We start from the raw sequence: 20,888 nt of genomic DNA on the forward strand, positions 1-20,888 counted from the left end.
ATATGTTAATTCTCTAGTTAAAAGGAAAGACCAAAACCATGTTCAGGAGAAGACTACAACATGCTTACAGGGACATGCTATCTTAAAAGAAACCAGGCAGGGGAGCAAGCCAAAAGGGTTTGGATCTTATCTTGCTTCCTGGATGGAATCATAACCAGGAAAAACATTTTCAAAGATGAGGCCAGGACATCTGGGTCTGAGTGGATTCAATCAGTGAACACCTGAAGATTATGTGCAGGAGCAATGGTTCAACAATCCTCCCAAGGAAATTGCACAGCTGGTGATATATATATATATGTGTGTGTGTGTGTGTGTGTGTATGTGTAGGTATTTATATGTGTGTATATATATATATTTACATATACACACACATTATATAAATATATTTAAAATGTTGTGTGTGTGTGTGTGTATACATACAGAACAATCCACAGATGTGCAGAAAGCTATAGGTGGCAGTGGAAAAACCTCACCAGAACTAAGAAAGGAGATGAATGCCTTAAGTTCCAGCAAATAATCCAGGATGACTGGGACTGGCATCCAGTAGGAGAGGACAACACAACAGTGCGAGCTTGACATCCTTACCCATTCTGCCAGCTTAGTGGAACTCTTGCTGTTCTTCATATTGTTGACAAGAAGTTTCGTCACAAAGGAAAAGCAGATGTCTTCTAGTGAAAAGACCTATCCAGCAATGATAGCTTGAGATGAGACACACCAAAACTGACATGGCAGAGGGCTGCAGAATCCTGCATTAGCAGATTGTGTCAGGGTGTAGCGAGGGCCAGTTGCTCCGCAAGGGGAGATGGGAGCTGAGTGTGATAACATGGCTGGCAGGGTAGGGGTCTCTCCAACCAGGGCCCAGCCTCAGAGTGCCCAAGCAAGGTGAGCAGGGCAGACCCAGAGATGGTAGCCAGGTTCAGTCAAGAGTCCAGATCATCAGGCAAGTTTGTGGTGAGGCAGGTCTGAGGTCAAGTCAGGAGGTCAATCCACAGGCCAGAGTCAGGATCAGGTCCAGTGACCATAACCAGGGTCAGACATAGCCCAGTGATCACCAGGCAGGTCCACAGTGATGAGACCTGAGCTTGAGACAGGAGGTCAGCCCACAGGTTGGAGTCCAGATTGGTGGGATCTGTGGCTGGGCCAGGGCTGGGGCAGGGCTGGAGCCTGGCACTGATATGGTGTCATGGGGCAGGGACTGACAGCCCTGGGCTGGGCTGAAATGGGGGCCTGGCCCTGGGTAGTGATGGGGGAGGCTCGGAGGGAGACAGGGGAGCTGAGCAGGAACAGCAAGGCCTGTCAGTGCCCTCAGGACAGATTGAGAGAAAAGTATAGTCCTGGGACATTTCATTGACAAACATGGATTTTGCTACCAAAACCGCTTCAGATATCCTATCRTGAGCAGAAACACAGATCTTCTCTTGTTTACTCTCAAGCACAAAACATAAAATTAGACAGAATATGGCAACAGCAGCCTCCCTGACCATGGAATTAGGAGCACAACCAACCGAGAGAGATAGACCTTACTAATTAACTTGTGAGAAAAATTTTTTTAGACATTAATAAAAAATGGGGCTGAAGAGAGACCTTGAACGGTCATCAAGACTATTCTCCTGGCCCAAAGAATTGACTTAAACTATCCCTGTCAGATATCTGATTTACCTGTTCTTGAACCTGATGAGGACGTCAGAACTTCCTCAGGCAATGTGTTTCAGTGCCTCATTATCTAAGAGCAAAAATACAGTTAGAAAGTTTCTGTTGATATTTGACCTGAACTTGTTTTGCAGAGGACATAGAAAAAAACTTATTTTCTTCTCTTTTTAGCTTCTTCCATATTTGAAGACAGATATATTTCCTCAGCTTTCTTGTTTTCAGATTAAACAACCCCTAATCATTCAACGATTCCTCACAAGTTATATTTCTAGATTTATGATCATTCTCTTGTTCTCCTCTGGAAACTGTCCAATTGGTCAGAATCCTTTTACAGCTGTGGTGCCCCAGACTAGAGAGAAGCTTTTTTCAGTGTTGAGAACAATAAAAGAACCACTCTGTATGCCTTACAAATAATCCTCCTTTTTATATATTCCAATACAATGCTTCCCTCTTTTATAAAGGTATGCTGTTGACTCATGTTGAACTTGTGATCCACCTATCATCTCCAGTCCAAAACTGTTGCTTAGTCAGTCCTTCCTCATTTTGTGTTTATGCAAAAGATTACTTTTGTATAAACACAGAAGTTTGTATTCATCTTTATTGTCATTTCATGCCAAATTCATTCAAAGCATTATGTGCTTTGAGCCAAATTCTTAAAATAATTCTTAAAACCATAATCCTACCTTGTAGTATTGTTCCAGGTGGTATCATTAGCATTTAATGCTAATTCCATCTTTTAAATCATGAATGAAATATTACATAGTCCCTGAAGAATATCCTTTAATGGATCCCTCCAGTCTGACAGTGAAGCATAATTAACTTTCTTGAAAACAGCTTTCCAACTAGTTATACATCCATCTAATAGAAATTTAATCTAGTCTACATTTCCTTATCACAAATGACTTGAAGGAGTGAAGGTGAATGTGTATCCAGACATCACTGAAGGATGATCTGACCGTAAGAGTGATAGTCACCTGCACAAGGCTTCAACTGAAGGATAAGATCTTGTATTGATTAATTAACTTGAGAAGGAAGGACATTGGTGGACCTTGAAATTCTGTGACCAGCATTCTGTTATTCTTGCCACTTCCTTCTCAGATTCAGGGAGTCAAAGAGTTGTAAATGATAGGCACTAGGAGATTTGGTCCTTTGATAATCCCTTTAATCAGCTAGCTCAGGAAACACAGATACTCTGTTTTGTATTATGCACATTCTCATTATTTCCAAAACATAAGTAAGGATTCCCTGTGCTTTGGAGAAAGTCTGTATGTAAGGACTTTGTACTGGAAAAGCCACTATAAAATATTTAGGTAAGAAAGCATTTCATATATATAAATAAGCAGACAGCCTGATACTTGAGTGACACATTAATCCCTCTTTTGATTAGCCAGTGTTACTGTGACTAAAGTTAGCTTTTGCTTGTGACTGAAGGCATTCAAAATGGTTTGCCATTTTGAATGGTTTGCCATTTTGACATCCTCTGGTAGCAGAAACCATCTCCTATAAAACTACTTGATATACTTGGAAACTGATTGTATTGCTACCACTATCAGAAGAGAGCCTATTGAAGCAGACTACTGATAGAGGGGTTCCAGAAAAGGATTAGAGTAGCAGAGAAATAAATTGGGAAAAAAAAAGTTTCGACACAGAGTATCCAAGACAAGGTACTGGTATGTTTAACTACAGCTGGCTGAAATGGGTTAGCTTATAATTGAGCAAATGCCTAGAAGATAAAAAAGAATGTAGTGAATACAACAGGTTGGTATGTTATTAGTATTGTCACCATCATCCTAAATGTACAACTGGCTGCATCTAGCATGCCTTGGGAAAGGTCACAAAGATGGGCTAGACCTTATTTGGTTTCACCATAAAATCCACCTGTGAGCTGATGGGCAGGAGACTGGTGAAACTGATCAGTTTGTGGTGACATCACAATGACTGATAGCTGGACAAGAGACATGCCAAGGACTCTGAAGAAGTTTTCTTCCCAGCATATGTGTTTGGGGGTCCTCTTGTCATATAGATCAAGACTGGTTTGCTCTTTCAGATACAGCTGTAGCAAGGAAACCAGATGAGAGGAAAAGTAATCCAGGCTTCTAGCATGCGTTCAATATTTTTTGTCTATTTTTGAAGCCTGGAGAACAGGAAATAGGAATATTTACTAACATGTTGACTAGACTGAAGATGGCATAATTTTTAAGTAAAGCCACCTTCACCAATACCAGCTATGAAATAGGTCCAGAAATCAAATAATGGTTCTGATATATCTTACAGTGAGACACAGAGCGAACAGTCAACTTTTTAAAATATGTCCTGGAAAAGATTTCTTCCAGTCCAAATAAAAAAGGTGCAGTGGCTCAACCCTCAGGTAGATTGAAATACATTTTTATACTGAGTGGTTGCAAGGAGAAGCCAAAGGTTTCATTGCTGATGGATCAGAGGAATGGCTGGGAGCTGATGGGTATGGATGACTGTGATTTATCCTGTGTTTTTGGCTGTTCCTCCCAGGTAGCTGACAGGAAGGAGGCTGGTGCACTCTGTACTCTAACTTTGTTTGTTGAATGCAGGAGGGAAAGGGCTGCTGTGAAACTTAAAATTCTCCTGTTTTGAGTGATCAGGGTGCACACAACTAGACACTCTGCATATGGACACTGTGCATATATGATATTTACACTGTAAAATAGATCTACACAAAAATAAAATTTGCCCTCATATTTTATTTTAGAAGTATTAGAAATGCTTTATAATGCCATGCCTTGGGACATCTGGAAAAAGCAGGAGGTTTTTGACAATATTAGTACTATGTAAAACAAAGAAAAAATAATTTCTAATTCTTGCATACCATGTGAATTCATTTGTCATGTGTTCAAAGGCACATACACGCAAATAAATTATAGAAGACCATCATTCCTTTCATGGATGCACTTTTCACTTCTATAATAAATATGTATGTCTCTGGGAATTTAAAAACCTTTAGTAATGAACTGAAACCTGCAAAAATTGAGAAACAGTTCTCTGTACTCTACTGCCTTTCAAAGCCACATGAACCTACACACTGCAAGTAGTGGGCTGTTATTACAATACATGCAAGAAAAATCTGACTTGTGATAAGCTGAAAAATACTCAAGCAGTGAGTCAACACATTTCTATTGTTTACCTTCCCACAGGTCAATAATAAATGGAACAATGTCAGCTAACAAGACCAAGTATAGTAATGAGATCACGTGTGCCTCCTGCCTGACAGTAGTAAGCATTATGGAAACTATTTTCACCTTCCTGGAAAAGAATAACATTTTTTTTCTGGATTTTGATTTCGTATTTTATTTAGAAGGCTAATTTCAAGGGAAAAATTGCTATGCTTTGAAATAAACATTTCAGTATTTGAGGCAAAGACTGTCTTTGTATTCGCATAACATATAATAAATACTTTAAAAAGGTAAAGTGCTAAGTTGTACATTTAGAAAGGGGGAGTGTTTCTTGGAAAGCAGCAACTCTACTCAAATAATCAAATAAACAACCATACTTAACACAATACTACAGCTAACAGGACAAACACAGCCCTTGCATGTAAAGCAAGAAAATCAGGTAGGTACACAAAGAAGCTATTTTCTCCTTAAATGCCTTAGTATAAAATCAATAGAATAACATGTACACATGTTAAAAAAAAAAACTGCTAAGAAGAACAGAGAGAATTTAAAAATTAAAGAAGAATAATGATTTGAACCCTGGAAAAAAACACCCTAGGGTGAAGTAAGGTTTGTAGCAGGAAGTAATATCTTTTATTTAATTAACAACCCAGTTCCCAATGGGAGAATATTTTTCACAAAAGAACTTTGACCTCTCAGCCCACATCCTCAAAGAGACCACAAAATACCTTCAACAGTTGATCCTGCGAACAAAAATTCAGAACCATTGTGTGCACTAAAAATCATGGACTCAATAAGACACTGGTTTTATGGCATATTACAATCTCTCCTCATAACCTGCCTCCAACTCATTTATCAGTATTCCACAGCTGATAATTTGCTCTCTTTTTCTAATTCAGATAAATTTTTATCTCCCACTTTGGTAGTAGGGGAGATGATTGCACAGGGCAATCACCTTTTTCTCCCAAATTGTCTAACTGATTACGACAGCAGGTTAAAATTAAGAATTACTCTCAGCCTGTACTTAGCCTGAAGTTTGCTGATTCTGTTCAGACCAATAGAAAGATCTTCATGTTTGAAATTGTTTTTTTTTCCAGCTCTATCAATTGATTTAATAAGATATATTAGTCTCCTTTTATCAATTCTACCTTCAAACCTTGCCTCCTTTACATCCTACAGTAAGCTAGTACTTTATTTTACAATGAGCACCCAGTGTGTTACTTTGTCCAAAAGAAACTTAAGTAATTACCAGATCATGTGCAAATAAGCAACTATATGGCACCATAAATTTGATAATGGTAGGCTCCTCAGACTAGCAGGCAAAGGTACAAAAAATAACAGCTAAGGGCAAAAGCTATCCAAATTCAGAAAAGAAAATTAGGTTCACCATTTTAGAAACGATGACAGTTAACTACCAGTAAAACATGCGTGAAGTATGTAGCCTTCTCTGTTACCTGAAGTGTTTAAATCAAGACTTGAAAATAGTCTATGGCTCAAAAGAGAAACTGTAGGCACAGTGAAGAAATTATCAGGTGGGATTCCTTACTCCAAGTTACCCGGAAGTTCAGATAAGAAGATTATAAGAGTGCCTTCTGATCTTAAAATAGAGGAATCTTTATACAAAGTTTTATTGGTCTCAGGCCAAAGTATTGTACTGCAGAATAAATAGAAAAATGAACCCTAATGTGGGAAGATTTGCAGAGATTTTTGAGAAGCAATTCAAAAAGGCAGATTTACCTATGTCTCGAAAAGCTCATAAAAAGTAAGCAAGTAGCAAGCTTAAAAGAAAGAAAAAGAACTTTTTCACAAATATTTAAATATGGAACTCATTGCTGTAGGATCTCATGGGACTAAAGGCATAGCTGGATTTACAAAGAGATGAGACAGACATGGATAACAGTTCTAGCATTGGATCTATTCAAAATGACAGTCCAGATGTAACTTTGTATTTAGGAAGTCTTTATACTTGTTCTGTCTCACATATCCTTTCCCTAATAAAATTCCAATTGGCTGCTGTTGAAGAGATCATGCAAGCCTAGACAAACACTTCATCCTATATAGTACAGTAGTAATCGTGGTCTTATGAGGGGAGAAAATATATGCGAATTGGGACAGACAGAAATACTTTCACCACAAGGCTCCATTGATGTCCTGAATTCCTTCCTCTCTGCTTCTTGGAGAAAATTATTCTTAAACTATTTGGGGATATATATAACATACTGTTAGTAATACCAGCTTATAAAGTATGCATGAATACACAGATGTTGGAAAAAAGTGCCTTCTTTTAAGGTGAAGGCAATAAAAAATATGAAAGATAAAAGAAAGATATAGCCCCTTACCTATATCTATTTCTTTTTCTGGGGGAGGGCACATTATAATATTTTGATTCTCTTAAATTCAATTTCCATTCAAAATCTGCATTTTTGAGTAAGATTATTTCTAAAAATACTTTCTTTTCATGTGTAGACTATATCTTCAAAAGAGTACCTAATTTGATAAAGTGATTGCTCAAGCTCAGTTGTTAACCAATTATCAGCTTACTCATCACACCTACAGCCCTAGCTTTCTTAGCACTGTGTTTGGGGAACCTCAGGTCCTACTGGTTAAACACGACATTTTATGACAACTTAATATAAATTAGCTTTGAAGAAGCCATGATATACAGCTGAAGAATCATCAACAAACAAAGGTTAAACAGCAAAGCACCAAGTTTTAGTGAAGAGGTCTAAAGGAGGCTAGAAGGATTGCTGTTAGAACAGAAATCATTTAACAGCGTGCACATCTACAGATACTCACACGTCATCAAGATAGAAAATAATATGGAAGACTTTTGAGAGATTACACAGAATCACAGAACGGTTGAGGTTGGAAGGCACCTCTGGAGATCATCTAGTCCAACCCCCCTGCTCAAGCAGGGTCACCTAGAGCATGTTGCACAGGATTGCGTCCAGGCGCGTTTTGAATATCTCCAGAGAAGGAGACTCCACAACCTCTCTGGGCAACCTGTTCCAGTGCTCTGTCACCCTCACAGTGAAGAAGTTTTTCCTCATATTCAGATGGAACTGTCTGTGTTTCAGTTTGTGCCCGTTGCCTCTTGTCCTGTCGCTGGGCACCACTGAAAAGAGTCTGGCCCCATCCTCTTGACACCCTCCCTTTAGATATTTGTACACATTAATAAGATCCCCCCTCAGCCTTCTCTTTTCCAGGCTAAACAGGCCCAGCTCTCTCAGCCTTTCCTCATAAAAGAGATGCTCCAGTCCCCTAATCATCTTCGTAGCCCTTCACTGGACTTGCTCCAGTAGCTCCATGTCTCTCTTGTACTGGGGAACCCAGAACTGGACGCAGTACTCCAGATGTGGCCTCACCAGGGCTGAGTAGAGGGGGAGGATCACCTCCCTTGACCTGCTGGCAACACTCTTCCTGATGCACCCCAGGATACCATTGGCCTTCTTGGCCACAAGGGCACACTGCTGCCTCATGCTTAACTTGTCCACCAGGACTCCCAGGTCCTTCTCCGCAGAGCTGCTTTCCAGCAGGTCAGCCCCCAACCTGTACTGGTGCATGGGGTTATTCCTYCCCAGGTGCAGGACCCTGCACTTGCCTTTGTTGAACTTCATGAGGTTCCTCTCTGCCCACCTCTCCAGCCTGTCCAGGTCTCTCTGAACGGCAGCACAGCCCCCTGGTGTATCTGCCACTCCTCCCAGCTTTGTATCATCAGCAAACTTGCTGAGGGTGCACTCTGTCCCTTCATCCAGGTCACTGATGAAGAAGTTGAACAAGACTGGACCCAGTACTGACCCCCGGGGGACACTGCTAGCTACAGGCCTCCAACTAGACTGCGCAGCTGATCACAACCCTCTGAGCTCTGCCATTCAGCCAGTTCTCAATCCATCTCACTGTCCACTCATCTAACCCACACTTCCTGAGCTTCCCTATGAGGATGTTATGGGAGACAGTGTCAAAAGCCTTGCTGAAGTCAAGGTAGACAACATCCACTGCTCTCCCCTCATCTACCCAGCCAGTCATTCCATCATAGAAGGCTATCAGATTGGTTAGGCATGATTTCCCCTTGGTGAAGCCATGCTGACTACTCCTGATCACCTTCTTTTCCTCCATATGCTTGGAGATGGCATCCAGAATGAGTCGCTCCATCACCTTTTCAGGGATGCAGGTGAGGCTGACTGGCCTGTAGTTCCCTGGGTCCTCCTTCTTGCCCTTTTTGAAGACTGGGGTGACGTTGGCTTTCTTCCAGTCTTCAGGCACCTCTCCTGTTCTCCATGACCTTTCAAAGATGATGGAGAGTGGCTTAGCAATAATGTCCGCCAGCTCCCTCAGCACTCGTGGGTGCATCCCATCGGGGCCCATGGATTTGTGGGTGTCAAGTTTGCTTAAATGATCTCTAACCCGATCCTCCTTGACCAAGGGAAAGTCTTCCTTTCTCCAGACTTTCTCTCTTGCCTCCAAGGTCTGGGATTCCTGAGGGTTGGCCTTAGCAGTAAAGTCTGAAGCAAAGAAGGCATTCAGTAACTCTGCCTTCTCTGCATCCTTTGTCACCAGGGCATCCACCCCATTCAGCAAAGGGCCCACATTTTCCTTAGTCTTCCTTTTGCTACTGATGTATTTGAAGAAGCCCTTCTTGTTGCCCTTGACATCCCTTGCCAGATTTAATTCCAAACGGGCCTTAGCCTTCCTCGTCACATCCCTGCATACTCTGACAACATTCCTATATTCCTCACAGGTGGTCTGTCCCCCTTTCCACATTCTGTATACTTCCTTCTTCTGTTTGAGTTTTGCCAGGAGCTCCTTGCTCATCCATGCAGGTCTCCTGCTCCCTTTGCTTGACTTCTTACTCATAGGCATGCACTGATCTTGAGCTTGGAGGAAGTGATCCTTGAATGTTAACCAGCTCTCTTATTAGAAATATAAGAAGGAGCTTTCGACCGAATTCTATAAAAGGTCACAAATGGCTGATTTTAATCTTTTCTGCTGGGCTGATCCACAGCTAACATCATTCCCGAAAGACCACCTATCTTTTCTGAAAGATATTATTGTTTGAGACACTGAATTTGGTCAGTGTCAGCTGCTGATGAGTGCAACTTGGTTAGTGTGTTAAGAGTCTATGTACATAGATGCTAGCTACTTACAATCAATTCAGACTAGCTCAGTATCTTGAAAAGTCAGCAGTGGGTGATCTAATGGAGGGAATGATGATATGCTGTCATTAACTTTTTGTTCCTAGAGCGTTGTGTTGAATGCTGTACCTACATGTTCTGCTTGCAGCCATTTTTACAGAATGCTTCTGTTGTGCATAAGTAGGGCAGATTACCATAATCAGTCTAAAGGTAATGCATGAATGGATCACCATCTCCATTCTCTTACTTAGATGACAAAGTGTAATTGTCTGATAATTTGGAGTTGGAAGAGGATTTTTGACACAGGTGCAATCAACAGAATTATGAATTCATATGATGTAAAAGCAGGTAGACAGTGGGTGAACAGAGCCCATGTGAAAAACGAGGTGGGAAGTCTGGAAAGTTTCCTTTGTACTTTCCTTCCTCCAGAACAAAAAAGAGTAAATAATCAAAAAGTAACAGTAGAACAGATTAGCTAAGAAGGAAGTGCAAAGAAAGGTTATCAACTTCATGGAAGAACAAAAAATAGAATGTCTTTTTCTGTGGGAAAAGCAGTTAAAGTTGATAATTGTCAGGAGTAGGCAGTATAAAACCTAATTAATTATTAAGAAAAAAAGCAGAAAGACAAATATGACTAAAGATGGCAGTTAAATAGAGGTACAGAAGACACAGAACGCTTTGAGATGACAAAATATATCAACCACTGAAAAGATGAAAAAGGCAAGGCTGAACATATGATAGGAATATACTGAGATGTAAAGATGAATCGCGGACATGACTACTGCAGAAGTGAGAGAATAAAACTCCATGTTGCACAGCTGCCCCATGGATCATTTATTAAATATTCAAATGCTAACATATTTAGGAGAATGATAGGGAAACAATTCTCAGTACTCTTGTTAGAACTTATGACAGGCAGAGAAAATGGTTGAATAAAATAAAAGAAATAAGAGACATAGATATTGAAAAGAAAGTGAGATTGAAGTACATCCCTGGAATGTGTTCCCATATGACAAGTGAGAGAAGAATGAAAATGATAGACAATGGATAAATTGATTTAGGCTACAGATACATAAAGGAAGTCTAGAGATTTTATAACACATATCCTGCCAGAAGGAAGTAAGGACTACTGAATGTTGAATGTCTTCCTCTGAGTGAACTCTCTTTTAGATATGACTTGACAAGGCATTTCAGGAGAAAACCAGAATAATGGTAGAATGTTCAAACTAATACAATGAAGAGGAGGAATACAAGACATGCACTTTCTTTTCCTCTTGATCAGTATTTATTACTGTATATGCTTCTCCAATAGCATCAAAACCACTGACTGTCAACAAAATGGATTTAATATGAACAAGAGGAATAACTCTTTATGAAGGAAATTATACATTGATCCATATTATGGACAAACTGGGATGATCCTTACAGCTGGAATATCAGTAGAAGCGCATTGGCTCTATAATTGTACCTTACTAACTATGTAGCTACCTTGTTTTAATTAAAAGTTCTTATTAATCTAATAAATAAGAATGACTAATTTTGTTCACATTCTATGTTATATAGAAAAAGTGGTAATTGAATAATTATATGTATGTAATTTTGAAATTAAATACATTACACAAACGTAATAAGTATGTAAGTACAAAACTATATAAATTATAAGTATGTCATTTTGTCTAACTTGTCTCACTTGTGAGGAAACAAGTCAAAATGGTATAGGAGCTTTTTTTAAAAGGTTACAGGACATATTCCATATGGAATAATCTAAAGAATAACTTCTGCCAGTAGAGACTTTGGACAATGTAATCAGCTCCACAGCTCTTGGAATTAATGCTGTTCTGTATTTGCCATGCTTCTGGATATCAGATTACAATAATTGTTCCTTTCCCTTCAACAAAGATACAAACCCCAAGTTATTTACAATATATTAAGACAAAATATACACACATAAAAGTGTAAGAGGTAAATAGCAGTGATAATTCACAACACTGGTACAGTTAGATCTACTGACATTTCTAGAGGTTGTTAAATATTTTTGTTTAGATGCTACAAATACTTTAAAATGTGTTATGAATTATTACAGCATTATGCAGTACTGTGTATTCTTATAGTATTAACACTAAGTAAGGTTATATTATTTGTTCTTTTATGGCAATCCATGTGGATAAGGTAAACGTCTTGCATTGCCTCTAGTTTTCTGAACAGTTATTAATTACCTCCCTATTTTCAAATTTTATTCCATTTTCTCTGCACAGAAATGAATACTTATAAAGCATTAAAGTCTTAGGCTACATCAGGACTCATTCTCCAAGTACCTTTATTAATGATTCATGCAATGGAAATCTTGAGTCTCAGCTCCATGACCTTCTTCACAGAAGGAGAATTTTGAATTTGTGGATAATTTTTGTCAGGTAACAATCTGGGTCTGCATGCTAATTCCCTTCTCTCAGAATATTATCTTTTTCGTGTTTTAGGTTATTATGTATTTTTTTACATTTTTAATTTTTTTATAAACAAAAGCATGTTCTATAGAGGTACAAAAGAGATATTTTTCCTTCTGAAGAGCTATTATCATTAACAGTTTATTTTTAATTTGCTTTTAAAATGTTTTGCTTTCTTAAAGCTTTCTCGGAAAAAAACACTGCCAGAGAACAGCATGTTCATGAAGCTACTCAGCAATCTATTTTTCAATATAAAGTAGCAGAGAGAGGGAGATAATTGTTAAGAAATACATAAAGTCTTATTTTTTCTATTTAGTGTTCACTAAGATTATAGGATAACTGAGGTTCCAGGTATTATTACTTAATGAATATCACTTTAAGATCAAAATCTCAGTATCTTTTGTCTGCAGTTTTCAAAAGTGTTTTAGCTATTTATGCTCCTGAACCTGATGGAAAGTTAATGGAACTTACATTCTGAGTCCACGCAGGCACTTTTGAAAACATCTTCCATGATTGTTAAGTTAATAGGTTTTAACTTGGCATATCAATTTTTTGATATAATTACAATCCTTCGTTAATAAGTATTCCAAGCAGGCAGAAGAAGTGTCCATTTCACTTAAAAGTGGGCAAGTTGAATTCTACCAGCAAGTCTTCCACTAATACACTCAGTGACTTTAAAATGGTTACTAAAGTCAGCAGTTTCAAAAGCCAGCAGCTAAACAAAGACATTAAATTAAAAAACTTCAAGGAAAGATTTACATTGACTGTAGGAGGCTCTGAATCAGTCTGCAAATGGTTGATTAGTAAAATGTGCTGCATACTTGAACTAATTGCTTAAGTCAACAACAGATGGGGGAGTTGGCATCTGTGGACATAAGGTCACTCCTTCATATATCCAACTTTAGATGTGTAAGTATGAACATTTGAGCTCAAGTTTGCATCTCAGTTTTTCAATTAGTAAAATGAATCTGAAGGAAACCCTGTTTTCACTTATTATTGTGAAAGTACTATTTAATTAGTGATAGATCAGCTGTGTCACAGGAACAATTGCATACACGCAACCTCTGTTCACCCCATGAGCTCTGTCAGTCTCAGCCCTCCCTTCCTCCTCTGCTTCAGCCTCTCCACAGCCGGCTTCTGTCCCTGGATGACTCCTCATTGGTAACTGCTTTCATCCCCAAACCAGCCCCTTCATGCTTACCCAAGGTCCCAGCCCCCACAACCCAACAATCCTAAACTGTATTCCTGTTCAGTTCTCTCCCCAAATATTTTCTAGCTTCAAAACAGATTTGATGTCCCTGTTCCACACCTGGGAACAGGAGGGCAGGGCCAATAAGCAAAAGGTCACGAGCATTTTCAGTATAAGAAAGCAATGATGTGCTTTATTTTTGGACAAATCAGAACTATTTTGGCTGAAAGTTTCCCTCTCTCTTATATGCATATGCACACATAAACACACAAAAGTCCTGAGACAGGCAATAATATTTTGCATCAGTGAATTCAAACTATACTAGAAAGATTATATCTGGAAAAGATGTAAGTAACTGAAACCAAGATCTTATAATAAGCCTGGTGAGATAGATTCGTCAAGAAAATTTGGGATTGAGAGATGGGGAAGGGGAGCTGGGCCTAGAATGTGAGAAAGGACTCAGACTATCTGGGAAAGAGAAATGTTAGGTAACCTTAACAGGTGCACTGCCAGCTCTGCCTATGAAGCCGAGAAACATGCAAAATCATTGCAGAAAAACAGGTAACTCCAGTGATTGAATATTAGAATGGAGCAAATGATAAATATTACACAAGAACATGATTCATGCTTTAGTGATCATCTGGAAAAAGAACCCACCCAGTTGAATTTAGAAGTGCAAATTGAGGACATATGTATCACTAAAATTGCCTGAGTATGATAGTTGTTTTTTATTTAAGTTCTAGTTGCATCAAAGCCTATTTAACATTAATGAAATATTTTAAATTAAGTTTTTTTCTTCCTTTTCTGAAGTGTGCTATAGTACAACAAAACAAATGAGCTTACTGGTGCTGCATTTGAGTGCTCTGAAGAAACTGATGCTGTTTAGTGCCAGCTAATCCAAGAGTAAATGTATGCACAGTACAAATAACAAAATAAGTGTTATTGTCTTAATGCATAAGTGAATATCCCTTTCTGACCATTTTCCACATAGACCATTTGCCTAATGAAATCAGTCTTCCTTCCTCTTCAAGCACTGCTTTGTATCAACATGCTTGGATGAAAATAGCCTTTTCACTGCATCAGACCTCTCCCTGTCTTTCATTACCACAATGTTCAGTCATAGTGCAAAACATATTCAGCCTTGCAGACAGCCTGATGCTGAAATAAAGTATCCCATTTGATTAGCTGTATGACAGGTTCCACAACTGAACCTTACACACTTAAGCAAAATTGTATTAGACTGCTCATATGTTGGACAGGGATATTCAAAGTGCATTAGGTTTGCCTGCAGCACCAAAAACAGAAAAAACAAGACTTCAAGACATAAACAAGCTCGGGGGAAGCATTCCAGCACAAATTTTGCTACACAATATCACTGATGGTATGCCTATCACTATTTGGGAAATCCCTACACTAGGATGGAGGGCTACATTCTGACCTTTTTAGGCATCTGCAATGCGAAAGCAATGGCATTGCAGCAATTTAATGGAAATGAATGTTTCTTTAATTCCAAAAATTAACAAAAATATATACCCGAATATATAACCCATCTGTGAAAGTACTAGTACCTGACTTTGAAATTGACAGTGAATGTGCAAAATGACAGTTTTTCTCAACTATTTTTAGCGGATGTATTTTCTTTCTTAAATTTAAAATTAACAAACCTTCCCAGTCAGCTTTGAAAGATCATCTCCTCCTATTATCTGCATATCTTGCATAGACTGATCGTTCTGAAAGAAGAAAGACAAAATTTTGAAATTGGATGTAACTGCATAAAATAAAAGTATAAACACATTAACACTTCTTTGATCTTTCGCAGTCTCAGTTACCAATATGTTATAATGATTATTAGTACCGGTGTAGGACAGAAACATACTGTGGCCTGTTCTTGCGCCTTCTATCATCTCCTGGTTGTATTTAAACCACCATTAAGCTCCAGGCTTTATTGAACTAAACAAAGTCATATCTTTATTTTTTAAATAAATGATGTTCCTTGCTATTTCTTAATACAACAAGTGTTGAGCAACATATTTGTTCCTCCCCCTGTGGAAAAACAGGAGCATCCAACACTTGACAAAACATCTATAAGTGCATTCTTTTTTTGGAACAGTCTTTATAAACACAGGTAAAATGTACCTACCTGTGCCACTCACAGTGAGGACTCAGCTATTTTAGAAGAAATTCACTTAGTATTTTTTTCTGGAAAATAGTTTTGCAAAAATTATCAGTTGCTATCAACAAAAGGTTCAGTGTGCATGTGTATGGGCATACAATTTCAAGGGCTTTGGTTTTCGTTTTTTCARCTAACTCAAAGAAGAAATTCTTGAGGTCAATTCAATAAAATATAATACAGTCAATCAGGTCAAACTAATCTCAACAACATAGTACATTTTGATTTTCCTGATAAAAAAGATATTTTTAAAAAATCAGTAAAACATTCTCTTTTGATAAATTTGTTTTACAGAAATTTCTAGTGTAAAGTCATTCTGATGAAAAATTCTCAAATGGGTCTAGTTCAAATTCATTAACAGCAGCAAAGATAAGATCACATAAGGGAGACATATGGAAACCCTACCATTAATAGAAGACGGAAGAAGACTTAAGGAAGGTACCAAATTAAAAAAAAAAAAAAGTCATGGCCAGGAAGTATGAACATTCCAGAGAAAGCAAGAGCAAAATTAATAAATATAGTTAATGGAGTTTTTGCAAAATTGGTGCATGTGCAAATCTAATCTCCCTACCCACAGGGAGACTAGGTTAATCCAATTTTAATAATAGCTGCAGTACCTTAATGTGACACTGTAGTTTACTAATAACATCAGAAAGCTTTAGCTTTACCAAAACCCACCAAATATGCAACTTTTGAATACTTTGCTTTTATTTCATAAATAAATCCAGTGCTCTGAGGTCAAACATTTTTCCACAWATAAATAACAGGGCAGCAGAACTTACAAGGTAGGGGAGGATTTACTGGTGGACTAAGGGGTTTCTTCTTCTTCCCTCAACAGCAGCAGCAGCAGTGGGGGCACGTGTGTGCCTGCCCCACAACGCAGTGTGGGCTGCATGCCTCGGCAGTCCTCCACTCCCGACGAAACTGCACCAGCCAATGCTCACGGCCAAAGGCCAGGGACTTGCAAAGCATCTTTGCAGCCACTTGATCATAAGCAATGTGGCAGCCCCAGGAATTATTCATGGTCCCCAAGGAAAAAGATTGTCTAAATTAACATAGCCTTTCTGAACAACTGTAAAGGTTGTAGTGTTGCCCAGCTGAAAATTTCTGCAAGTCCGCCTGCTGCACACCCACCAAAAGATTTCTCTTCTGTTCCCAAAAAACTCTTACACCATGGCTTTGGAAGAGGTCTTTGGCAGTCATTGCCTTAAAAGACAATTTTAGACCTGCCTTCACATTTCTGCACTGGATCTAGGAGCTTTAGATCCTCTTCATGCTGCTCTGATTCGTTTCCTGGGAAACAGGGCTACAGCAGGAATGAAGGTTGCATCCCGTATGTTTTCTAATATAAGTTTCAGCATTTATTTTGTTTTTGTAAAGAACAACAGAAAAAACAAAGCAAGCAACTCCTTCCTCATAAAATTATTTTAGAACTAAAGAAAAAGTGGAGATAGAGAATATTTTAAGTTTAGGCTTAAAAGCATAAGCCTTTTGTTGTAGAGTAAGCCAGGTCATTCTTCAAAAGTCAGGGACATATTCAGGTCAACACTAGTATGAGACTGTAGAAAGCAAAAAGATTGTTTCCAGTGCCTATCAGGGCATGTGTAACCAAGATGGTGACAAAAGATTTTTCCATTTCCAAATAAGATGGAATTTCAGTAACTAAAAAAACCAACATGCAGGAATTACTGAAGGAGCAGTTTGCCCTTGGTTGCTAGTTGAAAAAGAGAGAAAGAAAAGATAACAGTRAGGTGCAGGGATTAATGAATGAGATTTTTTTTTAAATTAAAAAAAATCTCTTTCAGCAGACTTGCAGCAGCGCTGTTTCATTTGCATTTGGTATTTCTGGCTGCAGCTGAAAGGAAGACGCTAAAATAGCATCTTCATTGCTGGTGAGCAGTTAAGCAAACACAAAGGCCATTGAGAGCCGGGGGATTAGAGTAGCCCATCAATCTGCATATTCACACACTGGCGGCTGTGCCGCAACTGCACACAATTATGTAAATCCCTGTGTTCTGACCAGACAACCGTTGCTGTCAGAGGACAAGACTGAGCCTTCACTCTGCCTAAAACCTATATACAATAATACAACTCTGAACCCTTCAGCCATGGTGCATTCAAGAAATAACAGAAAAAAATGACTTGCATCACACAGCAGAACAATTCTATTTCAAAACAAAAATCTGATCATTGATTTTAATGCCATTATTAGAAACACTTCCACAATCATCAATTGACTCACACTGTAAAATATATAACTGCCAAACAGCAAGATTCAGTACCACAATGTGACATTACAGTAATCGTAATGTTCATATATAGAGAGCGAGTTCACACTCTATGGTTGCCATAGGAACCTCTCAATGCTTTTTTTCCTGGTTCCTCAGTTTATAATCTCAAAATAACATTGCACTAAATATTAAGTATGAAGTACAATAGATGTTAAAAAGAAAAAAATTGACTGAAAAAAATTGATTCATTCAGGACTTTTTACTGTCAATTCAGAACTGCTTGTTTATTTTTCACAATCTCAGTCACTCAGGGTTTCTTTCTTTCTCTGGGAGATGCTCCATAGATTGACAGCACAAAACCGATACGACTGAGTCTCTGGGACTTATCATAGATGCAAAGTCACGAATTAAAGGTTCACTTTCAATCTCTCAAGACTCCTCAATACTTACTCCCTAACATCCCTATACCTTATCAACACTGTTTTTGCAGTTAAATGCTTAAGACTAAATATAACGTCCAAGGTAGAGACATAACAAAACCACACTGCGTTTTGATTTATGCAGCACAAAACGTACTGCAGCTGTTTCTAAAGAATCATGATGCATCTTTTGTCATCCTTACATCTCATCCCAACCTGTATTCAATACCCACATTTCTGATTTTTTCTGAACTTAATAAATTTGTGCTTTTCTAGGATAAGTCACATTTTTGTTTTTGCTATTGTATCATGTGTTGCACTTTTTCACTTGTTCATCTTTGTTTTATAATTTTATTTCATGCAGACCTTGTCAATATACATCTTGAAATCCTAGGAAATCTTAATGAATGAAAGCTAGAATGTTGCTGCTTCCACCTTCACTTCTCCCAGCACACACGATAACGCTTTGTTTGACTTTCTAGGCTGATTGGAAGTATAGATATTTAAATTCCATCTATACTAAGTCATGTCTTTTGAACTGGGTGGAGCACAGAAATATTACATCTCTTTTACATCTCCTGAGATCAACACTTGGACATAGTTCAAGTTACAAGTGAAATGAGTTGGGTGGTCTTAGTAAAATTTATAATAAACAGCATTGCTCATCTGAAAATTGCACCAAACTGTGAACATCTGTTACTCTTCTAAAGGAATAGAATCTGGAGCACATTAATATTGGACTCAGGGAAACAAAGATTCTTTAATCATGGCAAAAAAGGCAGTTCTAACAAAACAGTTTAAATGAACAACTAAATTATAAAATACGGACACCATGACATTATCACACATCTATTTAATGTAGTCTGCACAGTTCATACGTAATCCCTTGAAAAAAACATGATTACCTTTTTACTCCCCAAATTCATCAGGCAGACTCCTAAAACAGAAGGACCTGATCACCAGGCCTGTGCCACTTGCTTGGTGGCACAGCAGATCTGCCAACTGGAGGGTTCCCATGAGGACAACTCTGCCACTTTGCAGTCTCACCTTATCTCCTACACCTGGGTATTCCAGCAGGGCTTTGACCCCAAAGAAGGGATTGACAGACCATCATTTTTAATTGTCCCTGGCAACCTCAAGCATTTGAATATAATGTAGAGTATCTGTAAGGCTTCCCTGATCCTCCCCTAGCCCCTAAGTGAAAAAGTGACTTTATGCTGCCTGTTCTTACCTGGGTAAACTGAGTACAAAATGAATTGTTGTCTGTGAGGTTTCTGATTTATACCCCCAATTAGCACAGTATGAAAAGCAACAGTCAGGCACTACTTCACCAATAGGCTTGGTCTGACATATCCACTAATGCAGAGTGGAGTTCAGTCTCCACACTCACTTAGGCCTCACTTTATATTTTACCATTAAGACTGTCATTAACTGCACGTGATCTACACTACTTCTATTCTAATAGGGTGACCCATGATCTTGAAATCTTGAAACATCTTCATTAGAGAGAGGATTACTCTGCCACTAGTTTAGGCATCTAAAAGTCAGACATCTAAATCTATGCTACTCATTCCTTCATAATCAATGGAGAAAACGAGACACTTGAAAAAGGTGATTTATTTCAACCAAAGATAGGTTGCTATGGTAGGTCAGGTAAATCATCTATTTCACTATACAGGAAATCTACAGCAAATAACATATACTTAGACATCTCTCTGTCAGACATCTGAAATTAGGTTAGATGGATCCCAACCTGAGAGACTGAGATCATGATTTTTTTACTATAAACTTCACTGAGAACTCAGAAAGAAATTATTTTCGCATTTACCACAGGCACGTAGGAAGCAATAATCTTGACTATTTTCCATTAGTAACATCCTGAACCATCCACTTAGACTCTGTCTCACACAAACCTTTCACATAATTCCTCTCAGTCCCACCACAGGATATTTTGCTTGCATATTTACTCAAAGGTTTAATTTTAATCTAGTTGAAAGATATTTGAGGAGAGATTTCAAAAGATACAATCAATCTAATACTTTTTCTCACTTATGTCAAGAATAAATATTTGCAACCAGCCTTTGCAGATTCAGAAGTGGTTTTACAGTGATGACACAACAGCTTTGCAGTTAGGTATCTTAGTTGTATGTAACATTACACTGGAGGATTAATAGGGTTCTGCAGTCTAAACTTCTAGGTACAGAAATGTAAATTTACCTATAGGGTCTACCCACTGAGTAATGAAAACAATTGGATTTTTATATGTGTGTGGGGTTCATGATCATCAAGAATGGAGTCCTAATGACCCTCACTAAAATTATAACTTGAGTTTATAGCAACGGGGTAGGCTGTACTTAAAACAGTGCCTCGGTGATCTGAACAGCTGCATTTTGAATGGCACTGAGGGAACAAGGATGGCATTAAAGCCAAAGAGAAGATGACATTAGTCAAGGTAATTTGAACAAATTTCTTGGTAGTTCATACAATAAAGAAAAGCTGAGACTTTGAAA

The 20,888-nt window shown here is 38.3% G+C and overlaps 1 protein-coding gene across 2 annotated transcripts in view; it reads right to left on the reverse strand.

The window, feature by feature from the left end:
- The window catches only part of PRTFDC1 (phosphoribosyl transferase domain containing 1), a 51,190-nt gene that overhangs the window by 7,488 nt on the left and 22,814 nt on the right, over positions 1–20,888 (reverse strand). For both annotated transcript variants that reach the window (XM_026065777.1, XM_026065778.1), the window contains exon 4: positions 15,223–15,288. In XM_026065777.1, coding sequence (XP_025921562.1) covers positions 15,223–15,288 — 66 coding nt within the window. The remainder of the gene's footprint in view (positions 1–15,222; positions 15,289–20,888) is intronic.

This window comes from Apteryx rowi, unplaced genomic scaffold, assembly GCF_003343035.1.
Source record: "Apteryx rowi isolate R43461 unplaced genomic scaffold, aptRow1 scaffold_231, whole genome shotgun sequence".
In the NCBI taxonomy this organism is placed as follows: domain Eukaryota; kingdom Metazoa; phylum Chordata; class Aves; order Apterygiformes; family Apterygidae; genus Apteryx; species Apteryx rowi.